General features: G+C 37.4%; 1 protein-coding gene across 6 annotated transcripts in view; it reads right to left on the bottom strand.

Moving 5' to 3' along the window:
• Nucleotides 1-13,792, bottom strand: part of SAP30 (Sin3A associated protein 30) — a 104,024-nt gene extending 90,232 nt beyond the window's left edge. For 5 of the 6 annotated variants that reach the window (XR_016037791.1, XR_016037790.1, XR_008686206.2 and 2 more), the window contains exons 1-3: nucleotides 13,118-13,792; nucleotides 11,497-11,622; nucleotides 10,898-10,996 (exon numbers count right to left, since the gene is read on the bottom strand). Coding sequence is in view for 3 of the 6 variants with exons in the window: in XM_055428026.2 (XP_055284001.1) it covers nucleotides 10,898-10,996; nucleotides 11,497-11,622; nucleotides 13,118-13,432 (540 nt within the window). In the remaining 3 variants the exon portion in view is untranslated. Of the gene's footprint in view, nucleotides 1-8,559; nucleotides 8,886-10,897; nucleotides 10,997-11,496; nucleotides 11,623-13,117 lie in introns of those variants that run through there. The other variant, XM_055428023.2, reaches the window with a different exon arrangement.

The raw sequence follows: 13,792 nt of genomic DNA, 5'->3' as shown, positions 1-13,792 counted from the left end.
AACCTTTTTTTCCCTTGAGAAATCACTTTCAGTCCCTCAGAAATCTTCTTTCCCCGCACAATTTCCTCAGACATCTCCTTTTCTTTAGAATTCCCTCGTTATTTCCTTCTTTCCCTCAGAAATCTGCTTATTTCCTTCAAAACTCCCTCAGAAATCTTCTTTCACTGAGAAATCTCCTTCTTTCCCTCAAAATTTCCTTAGAAATCTTCTTTGCCTCAGGACAGGGTTGGGGGGTAGGATGGGGGGAGGAAGTAAGGGCATTATTAGCAACCTTACAGAAAGTAAAAGTAGCATAAGTGAATGGTATGAACAAAGGTATGATAACAAATTGTCTAATCTAGATGAAACGGACAAATTCCTAAAAACACAAAATTACCAAAGCTGACTCAAGAACAAATAGAAAATACCATTTACCTTATAATAAGTAAAGGGATTCTATCAATAATAAAAAATTTTTCATTAAAGAAATGTCACAGATCAGATGGTCACTAGTGAATTCAATCAAACTTTTAAAGATCAATTAATGTTAATCCTATTTAAATTTTTCCAAAAAACAGAAGAGGCAACAGTTTCTAACACATTCTATGAGGCCAACATTATCCTAATAGTAAAGTAAAAAAAAAACAGTAGAAGAAACTACAGACCTATGATATCTATAGTCATATCCCTTATGAATATAGATGCAAAAGTCTTCAACAAAATAGTGACAAACCAAAACCAACAACATAATAAAAGTATTATATACCAAGTGATATTTCCCCCAGGAATGATACAGTGATTCAACAAAAGAAAATAATTCAATGCAATACATTACATTAATAAAACAAAGGAAGAAAGCACATGATTACTTCAATATATATAGAAAAAAAATTTGTCAGAATTCAATACCCTTTCATGATAAAAACAGGAAACTAAGAATAGAAGGAAACTTTCTTTATAAAACAAAGAGCATTTGTGGTATACCCACAATTAACTAATGTTAATTGGTAAAAGACTGAAAACTATCTTCATAAGGAAAAGAACAAGACACAGATGCCTACTTTCATCATTCCTATTCAATATTGTACTATCAATCCTAGCCAGAGCAATTTTGCAAGAAAAATAAATAAAAGTCATCAAATTAAAAAAAAGTAAAATTATCTCTACTTAAAGATAACATGATTTTGTAGATAGAAAATCTCATAAAATCCACTAAAATACTACTAGAGCTCACAAATGAATTCAGGACAATTGCAGGGTCAACACACACTATCAGTTTTCCATACATGAGTAAGGAATAATGCAAAAAAAGATATTGAGAAAACATTTCCACTTATAATTTCATCAAAAGAATAAAATATCATATAAATTTAACCAAGGGGGTAAAAGACTTGCCCACTGGAAACTAGAAAACATTACAGAAAGAAATTAAAGAAGACCTAAAATTAATGGAAAGACATTCCATATTCATGGATTGAAATACTTAACATTTTTAAGATGGCAATTATCAAGTGATCTACAGAGACAGTACAATCCTCATCAAAAGTCTATGGTCTTTTTTGGGGGGCAGAAATACAAAAACTAGTCTTCTAATTCATATGTAACTGCAAGGGTCCCCAAGTATCCTAAACCATATTGAAAAAACTGGAGAAGGGAATGGCAAACCTCTTCAGTAGTCTTGCCTTGAGAAACCCATGAGCAGTATGAATAGCCAAAAAGATGCGACACCAGAAGATGAGTCACTGAGGTAGGTAGGTGTCCAATATGCTACTGGGGAAGAGCAGAGAAAGAGCTCCAGAAAGAATGAAGAGGCTGGGCCAAAGTGGAAACTATAGTCAATTGTGGATGTGCCTGATGGTGAAAGTAAAGTCTGATACTACAAAGATCAATATGGCATAGAACCTGGAATGTTAGGTCCATGAATCAAGGTAAACTGGACTAGGAACTGGTGTACTAAAATGAATGGGAATGAATAAATTCAATTCAGATGACCATTATATCTACTACTGTGGGCAAAAAAGAAATGGAGTAGATCTCATAGTCAACAAGAGTCTGAAAGGCACTACTTTGGATGAAATCTCAAAAACGACAGAATGATCTCGGTTCATTTCCGAGCAAACCATTCAACATCACAGTAACCCAAGTCTATGCCCCAACCACTAATGGCAAAGAAGCTGAAGTCGAACGGTTCTATAAAGGCCTATAAAACCTTCTAGAACTAACACCAAAAAAAGATGTCCTTTTCATTATAGGGGATTGGAATGCAAAAGCAGGAAGTCAAGAAATACCTAGAGTAACAGGCAAGTTTGGCCTTGGAGTACAAAATGAAGGAGGGCAAAGGCGAACAGTATTTTGCCAAGAGAATGCTCTGGTCATAGCAAACACCCTCTTCCAACAACACAAGAGAAGATTCTACACATGGATATCAACAAATGGTCAATACCAAAGTCAGACCGATTGATTATATTCTTTGCAGCTGAAGATGGAGATGCTCTATACAGTCAGCTAAAACAAGACCTGGAGCAGACTGTGGCTTAGATCATGAGCTTCTTATTGCAAAATTCAGATTTAAATTGAAGGAAGGGAAAACCACTAGACTATTCAGGTGTAACTTATATAAAATCTCTTATAATTATACAACAGAGATGATGAATAGATTCAAAGGATCAAATCTGACAGAGTGCCTGAAGGACTATGGACAGAGGTTTGTAACACTATACAGGAGGCGGTGATCAAAACCTTCCCTAAGAAAAAGAAATGCAAGGAGGCCAAGTGATTGTCTTACAACACTGAGAAAGGAAGAGAAGTGAAAGGCAAAGGAGAAAGGGAGAGATATAACCAACTGAATGCAGAGTTCTGGAGAATAGCAATGTGAGATAAGAAAGCCTACTTAAGTGAACAATGCAAAGAAATAGAGGAAAACCACAGGATAGGAAAGACTAGATATCTCCTCAAGAAAATTGGAGATACCAAGGAAATGTCTCATGCAAAGATGGGCACAATAAAGGACAGATACAGCAAGGACCTAACAGAAGCAGAAGAAATTGAGAAGAGGTGGCAAGAATACACAGAACTATACAAAAAAGATCTTAATGTCCCAGATAACCATAATGGTGTGGTCATTCAGCTAGAGCCAGACATCCTGGAGTACGAAGTCAAGTGGGCCTCAGGAGGCATTACTATGAACAAAGCTAATGGAGGTGATGGAATACCAGCTTAGCTATTTTAAATCCTAAAAGATGATGCTATGAAAGTGCTGTACTCAATATGCCAGCATATTTGGAAAACTCAGCAGTGGGCACAGGACTGGAAAATGTCAGTTTTCATTTCATTGCCAAAAAAGGGCAATGCCAAAGAATGTTCAAACTTCCGCACAAATTGTGCTCATTTCACAAGCTAGCAAAGTAATTCTCAAAATACTTTAAGCTAGGTTTCAACAGTACGTGAACTGAGAACTTCCAGAAGTATGAGTTGGATTTAGAAAAGGCAGCGGAACCAGAGATCAAACTGCCAACATCCATTGGATCATAAAAAAAGCAAGAGAATTCCAGAAAAACATCTACTTCTGCTTCATTGACTATGCTAAAGCCTTTGTGTGAATCACAACAAACTGGAACATTCTTAAAGAGATGGGAATACCAAACCACTCACCTGTCTCCTGAGAAACCTGTATGCAGGACAAGAGGAAACAGAATCAGACATCAGACAACAGACTGGTTCAAAACTGGGAAAGGAGTACATCAACGCTGTATATAGTCACCTTACTTATTTAACTCCTATTTAGAGAACATCCTGTGAAATACTGGGCTGGATGAATCACAAGCTGGAATCAAATCTACCAGGAGAAATACCAACCATCTTAGATATGCAGGTCATACCACTCTAATGACAGAAAGAAAGAGGAAAGAGACTCTTGATGAAGGCAAAAGAGGAGAGTGAAAAAGCTGGTTTAAAACTCAACATTCAAAAAACTAAGATCATGGCATCCAGTCCCATCACGTCATGGCAAATAGATGGGAAAAAGTTCAAACTGTGTCAGATTTTATTTTCTTGGGCTCCAAAATCACTGCAGATGGTGACTGCAGCCATGAAATCAAAAGACGCTTGCTCCTTGGAAGAAAAGCTATGACAAACCTAGACAGCATATTAAAAAGCAGAGACATCACTTTGCTGACAAAGGTCTATATAGTTAAAGCTATAGTTTTTCCAGCAGTCATGTACTCATGTGAGAGTTGGACCATAAAGAATTGATCCTTTTGAATTGTGGTGCTGGAGAAGACTCTTGAGAATCTGTTGGACTTCAAGATCAAACCAGTCAATCTGAAAAGGAAATCAACCCTGAATATTCATTGGAAAGACTGATGGTGAAGCTGAAGCTCCAATGCTTTGGCCACCTGATGCAAAGAGCCAACTCATTGGAAAAGACCCTGATGCTGGGAAAGATTGAGGGCAAGAGGAGAAGGGGGTGACAGAGGTTGAAATGGTTAGATGGCATCACTGATTCAATGGACATGAGTTTGAGCAGACTCTGGGAGATACTGAAAGACAGAGGAAGGAGCCTGGTGTGCTGCAGTTCATGGGGTTACAAAGAGTCGGACAAGACTTGTGACTGAATGTAGTGGGAAAAAAAAGTAGGAGGACTCACACTTCCTGATTTCAAAACTTATTACACAGTTACAATAGTCAAAAAAAAAATATAGTACTGGCCTAATAGAAATACAGCCTAAAATAGAATTGAAAATATAGAAATAAACCCAAATATCTATGCAAATTGATTTTCGACAAGGGTGCCAAGACCATTCAGTGGAGAAGAGTCTCTTCAACCAACAGTGCTGCAAAACTGGATAACCTCATTCAAAACAATGAAGCTGGAACTCTACCTCACTCCATATATACATAAATTGACTCAAAATGGGTCAATAACCTACATTTAAGAGCTAAAATTATAAAACTCCTAGAAAAAAAAATAGGGGCTAATCTTTATAACCTTGGATTTGGCAATAGATTCTTAGGCTTAACACCAAAAGTATGAGCAAATGAAAGAAAAAAAAATTAATTGTACTAAATAAAAATTTTAAACTTTTTTTGCATCAAAGAACATTATAAAAAATGTGAAAAGGCAATCTACAGAATGGGAGAAAATATTTGTAAATAACATACAGAGTTAATACTTAGAATAAAGAACTCCTACAACTGAACCAAAAAAACAAACAACGCAATTTAAAAATGAATAAAGGAATTGAAAAAAATACAAATCAAAACCATAATGCTATCACTTCACACCCAGTAGGACAGCTTTAATCTAAAAAAAGAAAGAAAGATACACAAATGTTAGCAATTTCGAGAAATAGTTGTTAATACAGCCACTATGGAAAAGTTTGGAGGTTCTTCAAAATATTACAGCATTACCATGTGACTCAGCAACTCCACTCCTAGATATATACCCAAGAGAAATGAAGACATGCTCACACAGAAACTTGTACACAAATGTTTATAGTAGCATTAGTCATAATAGCCAAAGGTGGAAATCAAAATGTCTAAATGTTCATTAATGGATGACTGGAAAAACAAATTGTCACACACATATACACACACACATTGGAATGTCATTCAGCCATAAAAAGGAGCAAAGTACTAATATATGCTGCAATTTGGATAAACCTTGAAAACGTCTTCAGTAAAAGAAAAATCCACACAAAAGGACATGTGTTATATGATTCCCTTTACATGATACATCATAACAGGCAAATCCATAGATACAAAGATTAAAGGTTATCAGGGGACGGGAAGAGGTGGAATTGGGAGTAATTACTTGTGGGTGTTTCTATGGGGTGATGAAAAATTTTTCAATTAGAGCTGGTGGTTGCACAACATTGTGAATACACTTTGTTGATACTTTCAGTTGCTAAATCACGTCCCACTCTTTGCGACTCCATGGACTGCAGCACACCAGGCTTCCCTGTCCTTCACTATCTCCTGGAGTTTGCTCAAATTCACGTCCATAGAGTTAGTGATATTATTGAACCATCTCATCCTCTGCCACCCTCTTCTCTTTTGGCCTTCAATCTTTCCCAGTATAGGGGTCTTTTCCAATGAGTTCATTCTTTGCATCAGGTGACCAAAGTATTAGAGCTTCAGCTTCAGCATTAGTCCTTCCAATGAATATCCAGAGCTGATTTCCTTGAGGACTGACTGATTTGATCTGCTTGCAGTCCAACAGACTCTCAAGAGTCTTCTCCAACACCACAATTCAAAAGCACCAATTCTTTAGCACTCAGCCTTCTTTATAGTTCAGCTTTCACATGCATACATGGCTACTGGAAAAAACACAGCTTTGACTAAACCAATCTTTGTCAGCAAAGTGATGTCTTTGCTTTTCAATATGCTTTCCTTCCAAGGAGCAACATTTTGTCAGAACTCTCCACTATGACCCATCCATCTTGGGTGACCCTACATGGTATGGCTTATAGCTTCATTGAGTTACACAACTCCATTCACCACAAGGCTGTGACCCATGAAGGTGTGACTACACTAAATACTACCAAATTGTATAAAGTGATTAATTGTATATCATATACATTGCAATTAAAAAAACTTTATGTAGAAATAATAGAGCTTACTTTCTTAAAGAAATACATTTCAGACATTAATTTTTAGCCTTTACCTAAATTATTCAGTAAAGGGTAGTTACCAAACAACTTCTTGAGCTCCTGCCACACATTCTACCCCAACAGCAGTCAAATTTTGATTCTTTTCCTGATGTTCTTACATTAAACGTAATCCGGATCCTTTAGAGATAAGAGTTTCCATTTACTTTTTCTTGTTCAGATACAGATAAGTACAATAAAGATTTCCACAGAACTCATAATTTTAGAAACTCAGTAAGAATTAAAATTTCTATGTAGAAGTTTTATTTTGCAGCTTCTTGAGTCTCTTGTCTTTGAGGGGGAGGCTCTTAAGTTCTGTTTTTCATGTTTTAAATTGCTCTAACAAGATTTAAATTCATTGGATAAATCAACACTCAACTCTCATTTCACTTTTTTATATAACTACATTTTATGCAAGTAATTGTATGAAATTAAGATTGAGAGGCAAAGGTTATATTCATAAACATGGATTTTAACATCAGCAAATAGTTTCAAGCTTTTTTCATAAGAAGAGGTAAAACTATTTAAGAGAAAACTGACAGAGAATGAAATATAAAAGGAGGTAAAACAGAAATCAAGTCAGAGCTATACATGATCAAAATTTCAAGCTTATTTCATAAAATATAAGCCTACAGTCAAGTTTCTACTGAAAAAGAAAGTTTTTATAGATTTAGGCAAAAATATAAAACATAGAAGTAACTTTTTTCAAACAAACCATCATATCTTGTGGCTGTGTGGTTGGTTCATCTTCATACAGCTAAGAAAAAACTTCTCATGGAGATTTTTGGAGTACTGGAAACAAGAGGTTTCTATATACTAATTATTGCAGCCTCTGGCTCATCAATAAAGTTGCAAGGAAATCTTTAAATGGCCTAAACACCAGTATGGTGTTACTGTTCACCATATTTTCTAGCTGTCAGTACACTCAGAACACTTAAAAATACAGACTCACCTTCTACTGAACTAAGATGTTCTTGAAACTCATCTACATAGTGGTTCCCAAGCAGGGGTGATTCTGTCCCCCCAGAGCCATTTGACAAGGTCTAGGGATATTTTTAGTTATCACCCTTGGCGCTCTACTGTATTAGCATGTGGACTCCAGGGACACCACCAAACCTGAAACACACAGGACCGCCTCCCACAATGAAGAATTATCAGGACCAAATGTTGACTTTGAGATATCCTGTGCTGCATTAACGGGCTCATCCATTTCCATCCTAAAATCTGCACCACATGTTTCGTTCTGATGTCACAAGCTATAAATTTGATTTGTAACTGTAAGCCCTTGGCTAAATACTACAATCTCATGAAAAGTAGAGGTAAAAATATTCAAGAGAAAACTGACAGAGAATGAAATATAAAACAAAATAAAACAGAAATCAAGTCAGAGCTATGTATGACCAAAATTTAAAGATCCTGATAAATTCTCGATCTCTCCAACTTATTAGTTTTTATTTGCATTGTAAACAGTACAGAACATGACTGAAAATTAAGGGGCAGTGCAGAGGTTCTTTCTATATTTGTGCCATGTAAATACTTTTTCACTAAAACAAAATTTAAAGAAATGACAAACTATTTAATTCTTCATTCAGATTTCAACTTTCAGCACTGCATTTACCTTTGCTGACACATTAACTCTTCTTTGGAAGGAAGTAGGCACCAAACTATTTGTTCTTCCTGCTGTTTCAAACCTGTTAGTACTAAAAAGCACTTCAAAAATAATACTATGTAGGATATCCTTAATTCCAAATCAGATTGCCCCAAAGAGAGCAAATGGGTGACATCTATTACTTTTGTTAGTTTCTCAGAACTAAAAAAAGGGGGAAAAGGTAATAAAGTGATCTTCAAATTAAAATTTCAATTAATACTGGTCCCTAAAAGTCAGTTTAAAATAAAAATCAAGTTCCACAAAATAAATACACTGAAGCAACTATAATAGTAATAACCTTTATTTAAAATATTTTTTAATCTAGGAAAGCTCATTTTACATGAGTTTCCAACTAATTAGAGTCAAAACAAAGAAAATAAAACCAGAGAAAATCCTCTGTAGAAAAAATACACAAGGAACATTTCTACACGTGAAAAAGCAGTAAGCAGTCTTAACATCTGAACATCCAAGTTTTAATTCCATCTCGCCTAATGAACACTACTATCAACCTTGAGATCTGACTTGTTCTTGTCATTCTTCACTGAGTAGATGAAATATGTTAAGGTGTCTTTTTCATTCACTGGAATAGACCTAAAGTGGCAACCAACTATCTATAAAGAAAAAAAATTGAGGAAATTAAATTATAGATATTAATAGATTTTATAAACTAGGTAAAAAAAAACACTGTCATCAAAAGAAAAAGTGTAGTAAGAGCTATTTCCTTTCAAAAATAAATTGTATTTAACAAAACACCAACAGGACGAAAAGCATATAAGAATAAGATGTTATGAACAAGAGATAGTATAATTTCAAAAGACCCCTTAGCCCATTCAATTACGTATATACTAATCAGAATGTGTACTTCACTTTATTTATTTTAAATTTTACAGCTGAGACCTAGATCAAGAATTAAATACTTTTACTTGTAAACTTCAAATATCAGTGAAATAAAACAGAACGTAAGAGACCACATGCATTATATAATGGTTTAGTCTCTCCTTATGGAAAAAGAACAACCATTAAGTCAGAAAAGTTCTGGTACAACAGAAACAAACCAAGAATTATCTTACAAATATGTTTGCTACAACTTAACATCACTCATCCATTGGAAATATTCTTTGTTAAGATTCCCTGAAATCTTTTCTGTATAAAAATTATGGATGAGAAATGAGAATGGAAAGGATGTCCACTGAAGAATGTTTACCTGCCTTCTTGCCTTTTCATTCTCCTAATGTAACACATGCACTGCAACTACCAGTAGAAGTATGTTAGACTACACTGGGGCGCTGAGATGCACACTTAGGTTCTAGAAGATAACACTGCTTAAAGAAAAAGATGAGAGACTCACGGAGGCTGGGCACCCAACTCTGCAACTGTCTATAAATATCTGCATTTCTGACTAAGTTATAACACTCATACTATTTGTATTTCTCACTTCTAAATAAGAAAACAGATTTTTAAAAGAAGATCAGAATATCAAAACGTCAGGTTTGATTTCTGCATTTAAAAAAGATATACATTTAAATATAACATTTAAATTAACCAGTTCTTAGGTTGTCATTTGTCCCAAAATAAAAGCACCTTCACTATGTATCTGTTTATATATTGATATATTAATAATTTCACCATGACAGGCAATATCTTTATATTAATGTACTATACAACTTGAAAAGGACTTGACCTTTTAAATTAAATTTAAAGAAAAATTAGATTGTTGCTGTCTAAGCAAGGAAAGAAGAAATTCTGGCTAAAGCTTTAATGTTAAAAAGCATTCTACCAAAGAAGTGACCTTCTATTCACCTACGTTATTCAGTATGTACATTTTAAAAACTGTTGGTTTTCTAAATTCAAGCTGAAGAATACGAAAAAACTGATTTACATATTTATTTATAGTCTGTCAAGTAGGTTAAGTATTTTTATTTTAAACATGATAGAAGTATAAACATATAAATCTATAGATATCTTAATATGACACACAGATTTGTTGGCTCTATTATTTCCCGAGAACACAAGCACTCAACTTTTCAAAATTTACTGAAGGACTGCAAGTCCTATATTCAAGAACCTGTAGGTAAAAGCTTGGATAAAAGTCTTTGCATTTTCTAGTCATAAAAACATGCTTCAAAGAAAACAAACTAACATCAACGAGAACAAGTTCTGAAATAGTTAAATCAGCAAGCTACAGGAATACTGTTTAGAGGTTTATCTGTAAAATCTATTCCAACAAAAACTTCAAGAAAACTCTAACAAGGACATCAAAGCTTATTAATTTATTATTATGCCTCAATTAGGTGCTCAACAAGTGTTTACTGAGTAAAATGGAATTTTAAAAGAAACAGGTTTCTAGAGAGAGAATAAAGAAGGAAAACTTTTACTTACTATTCCTGAAAGTATTAGAAGATGCTTAGAAAACTGCATACAATCACTGAGTAATCATTATATAAAGGAATTTCCTAAGTGATAGACAAACATTTCTAGGCAACTAGATTCTTCCACAATACATTTTTTATTAACTTTGATTTTTCTAACTAAAATATATTGTTATATATACTAAATTAACATCACTAGCATTTAATTACTTTTTTTTGTATTAAAGGTTAAATAGTTTAAAACTCATATATACCTCAACAAGCTGTGCTTTATTAAGTCCCGGTCTGGTTGGGAGTTTGAAGTGTCTTTTGTATCTCCTAAGTGTATTCACCTGTAATTGGTATAAATCAACCTAGAAAAAATTAACGTATATGAATTAGTTCATACCATTTGCTAATGACTAATATTTGCTATAAAAAACATTTCAACTTCAACACAATGAAAATTTAATTCCATTATTTTAAAAGGCTTTAAATAATCAAAACTAAAAATGCATTAAACACTTCAGTCTTTTGGGGACTATAAGAGTTGTCAATCGAGTAGGGAGGTTCAAGAGGGAGGGGACATATGTACACCTATGGCTGATTCATGTTGAAATTTGAAAGGAAACAACAAAATTCTGTAAAGTAATTATCCTTCAATTAAAAAATAAATTTTTTAAAAAGTTGTCAATTGAAGCCATAACAAGTCAAAGTGCATAACTGCATGTTAACTGGCTATATTTAATTTTGCTTTCATTTTTATAGTTTTCAAATGCTTAAAGTATTTTTAGAATTTGTTCCTATTTTTTAAATATAACTTTCAGAATAGAGCACTGAAGTTTTACATTTAACTTACAAAGCTTTCACCTACCTCTGGAGTATCAATATCTTGAACAGGTGAATCTCCTCCGTCATCATCACTCCCTTTTCTCTTTCTTCTGTTTCGCACGCTCTGAATTAAGTTTTTATGATAATCACAAATGTAAAGATGTCTTGCCTGAAACAGAAAAGTTTCACAGACGACTTACGATTACTGGAAAATGTGTCTTTGTATTAGTAAAATACATAATTACTGTGAATTATTAATAATATAAACATTAGTAACAGGCCATTGTTAAGACAACGCACGTTTCTTGCTATTCTTAAGTCCTGAACCCAGTTAAACATATCATGTCTAGCAATACTGTTAAAGAGGGCTGGCGGGTGGGGCGCGGAGAAGTGCCAGCAACGGAAGGGAGAGACGCGCAGAATGAGAAATTCGTACGCTCTGGATTCTGCCATCAAATTGCAGCGATGGTGAACTAGATTAGTTCAGCTATGCCATTTTTTAAACAAGGGCAAAATGATGCTGGCCACAATTTTGCTATTTGATAGTATTTTCTTTACTTAGAAGAGCATTTAAAAATATTAATACCATAGTGAATGCTTCCTAATCTAACACTCAAATTATAATCCAGACACAAAACCATCCACTTTTTACAAACGAATTATTGATTTCACATCCTTACTAAATTTAAATTTGAATTATGAACTTTCCCGAGCATTAAATAAAAGCATGTATTTATAATACGTTTTTCCGACCAAAACAATGTGAAATGATTCAAGTATACCTGGAAAGTTTCTTAAGAACAGAACTGAGGGACTAACTGAATAGGCAGAAAGTATCCCAAATAAAGTTCTCAAAAACGTTAATACATAGTTCTGAGAACTGTACGGTAGCCTCTGAAATACTGGGTTTTATATATCAGCAGCTACTTGTTAAAAAAAAAATGAGGAGTGAGCTAACAGGTTTTCAGATTAAACTTTGAGCTAAAGTGCAAGTTAAGAAGATCTAGGACGTGTGCTGGTTCTCACATCTTGTGATTTATTACCGCTCCCCAGGGCTCGGAAAAGTGGAAACGGTCGTTTCTAAAAACCTCATAGATGGTCAGAGGAACAGACCTGCGAAAGGACGAAGAAACCCTGATGGCTGCCAAACGGAGGGCTGACCCGCAGCGGCTGCCCGCTCCCCACGTCTTGAGCAGCTGCCCTAGAGATGATGACACGGTCGCGCGGCTCGCACCCGCGGGACCCGGGACAGGGTCCTAGTCGCCCGCAGCGTCCGGTCCTGGCTGAACTCCACTCCTGGACCGTGGAAGCTACCCGCTCGGGCAGCAAAACAAAGAAGGTGCCTCGGTTCCAGAAGAAGCCGTGGGTTGCAGGACAGCTACTCTGGGTTCTCGGCGCAGCCGCCCCCTTTGTTTCACTACCGACCCCCGCAGAGGAGGAGTGGAGGCCCTGCGCGGGAGCGGGTCCGCGGGGCGCGAGAGTGTCTACTGCGGACGGCGGGCCGAGTTGCAGCACTTTGTTGTTTGCTTCCTACCAGGGACCCCGGAACGGGCTCGCGAGGCACCCAGGTCTGGGGCTCCCGCACCCCCACCGACACGCGTCTGCTCCTCTCCCCGAGCGCCCCGGGGGGGCGGGCAGAGCAGATTCGTACCGCCGTCACTTACGCTCTTATCCAACTCGATCTTCACCTTCTTCTGGGAGATGCTCTTCTGGATCCTCTTGCTGAAGCTGGCGTTGCCCGCCGCCCGGCCGCACCGCTCGCCGTCCTCGCGCAGACAGCACAGCTGCCCGGGGCCCGGTCCTGCCGCTCCCGGCGGCCCCGCCGCCGAGACCGCCCCTGCGCCGGGCACCTCGGCCCCTGCGCCAGCCCCAGCCCCGTTCCCGGCTGACGCGGCGGCGGCAGCAGCGGCGACCACGGCGGCCACAGCGGCGGCCGCGTCCCCGCCGCGGCTCATGTCCTCGGGAGTGAAGCCGTTCATGTCCCCGCACTCGCAGCGCCGCGCTGACAGAAGCCCAGCTCTCCGCGCCGCCCGCCTTTCTGGAGATGCCGGGGGTCTCGGCGGTCCCTCGCACCTGCTTGGCGGAGACTATTAACTCTGAGCCAGGGTCCTCCGGCCAAGACCACAGGGCCCCGGCCTGCTGGTGTCTGCAGGCACAGGGTCAGTGGACGGGGCGTGGGATCGGGAACTGGAATCTGGCGTCGCCTGGAGCTGGGACGCCGCTCACTGTCACATGGAGACTCCTCTGCAGTTGGACCTCGATACCTCCGCCTCCCTTGGGCCCTCGATCTGCGCAAGCGCGTTGCGCCATTGCCCGTCCCGTCTCTTCCACTCTGTCCG

This window comes from Moschus berezovskii, chromosome 7 (assembly GCF_049115385.1).
Source record: "Moschus berezovskii isolate FMDL1 chromosome 7, NW_MosBer_1.0, whole genome shotgun sequence".
Taxonomy (NCBI): domain Eukaryota; kingdom Metazoa; phylum Chordata; class Mammalia; order Artiodactyla; family Moschidae; genus Moschus; species Moschus berezovskii.
Note: the sequence above shows the minus strand (reverse complement) of the source record. Positions and strands in the feature narration are given on the sequence as shown.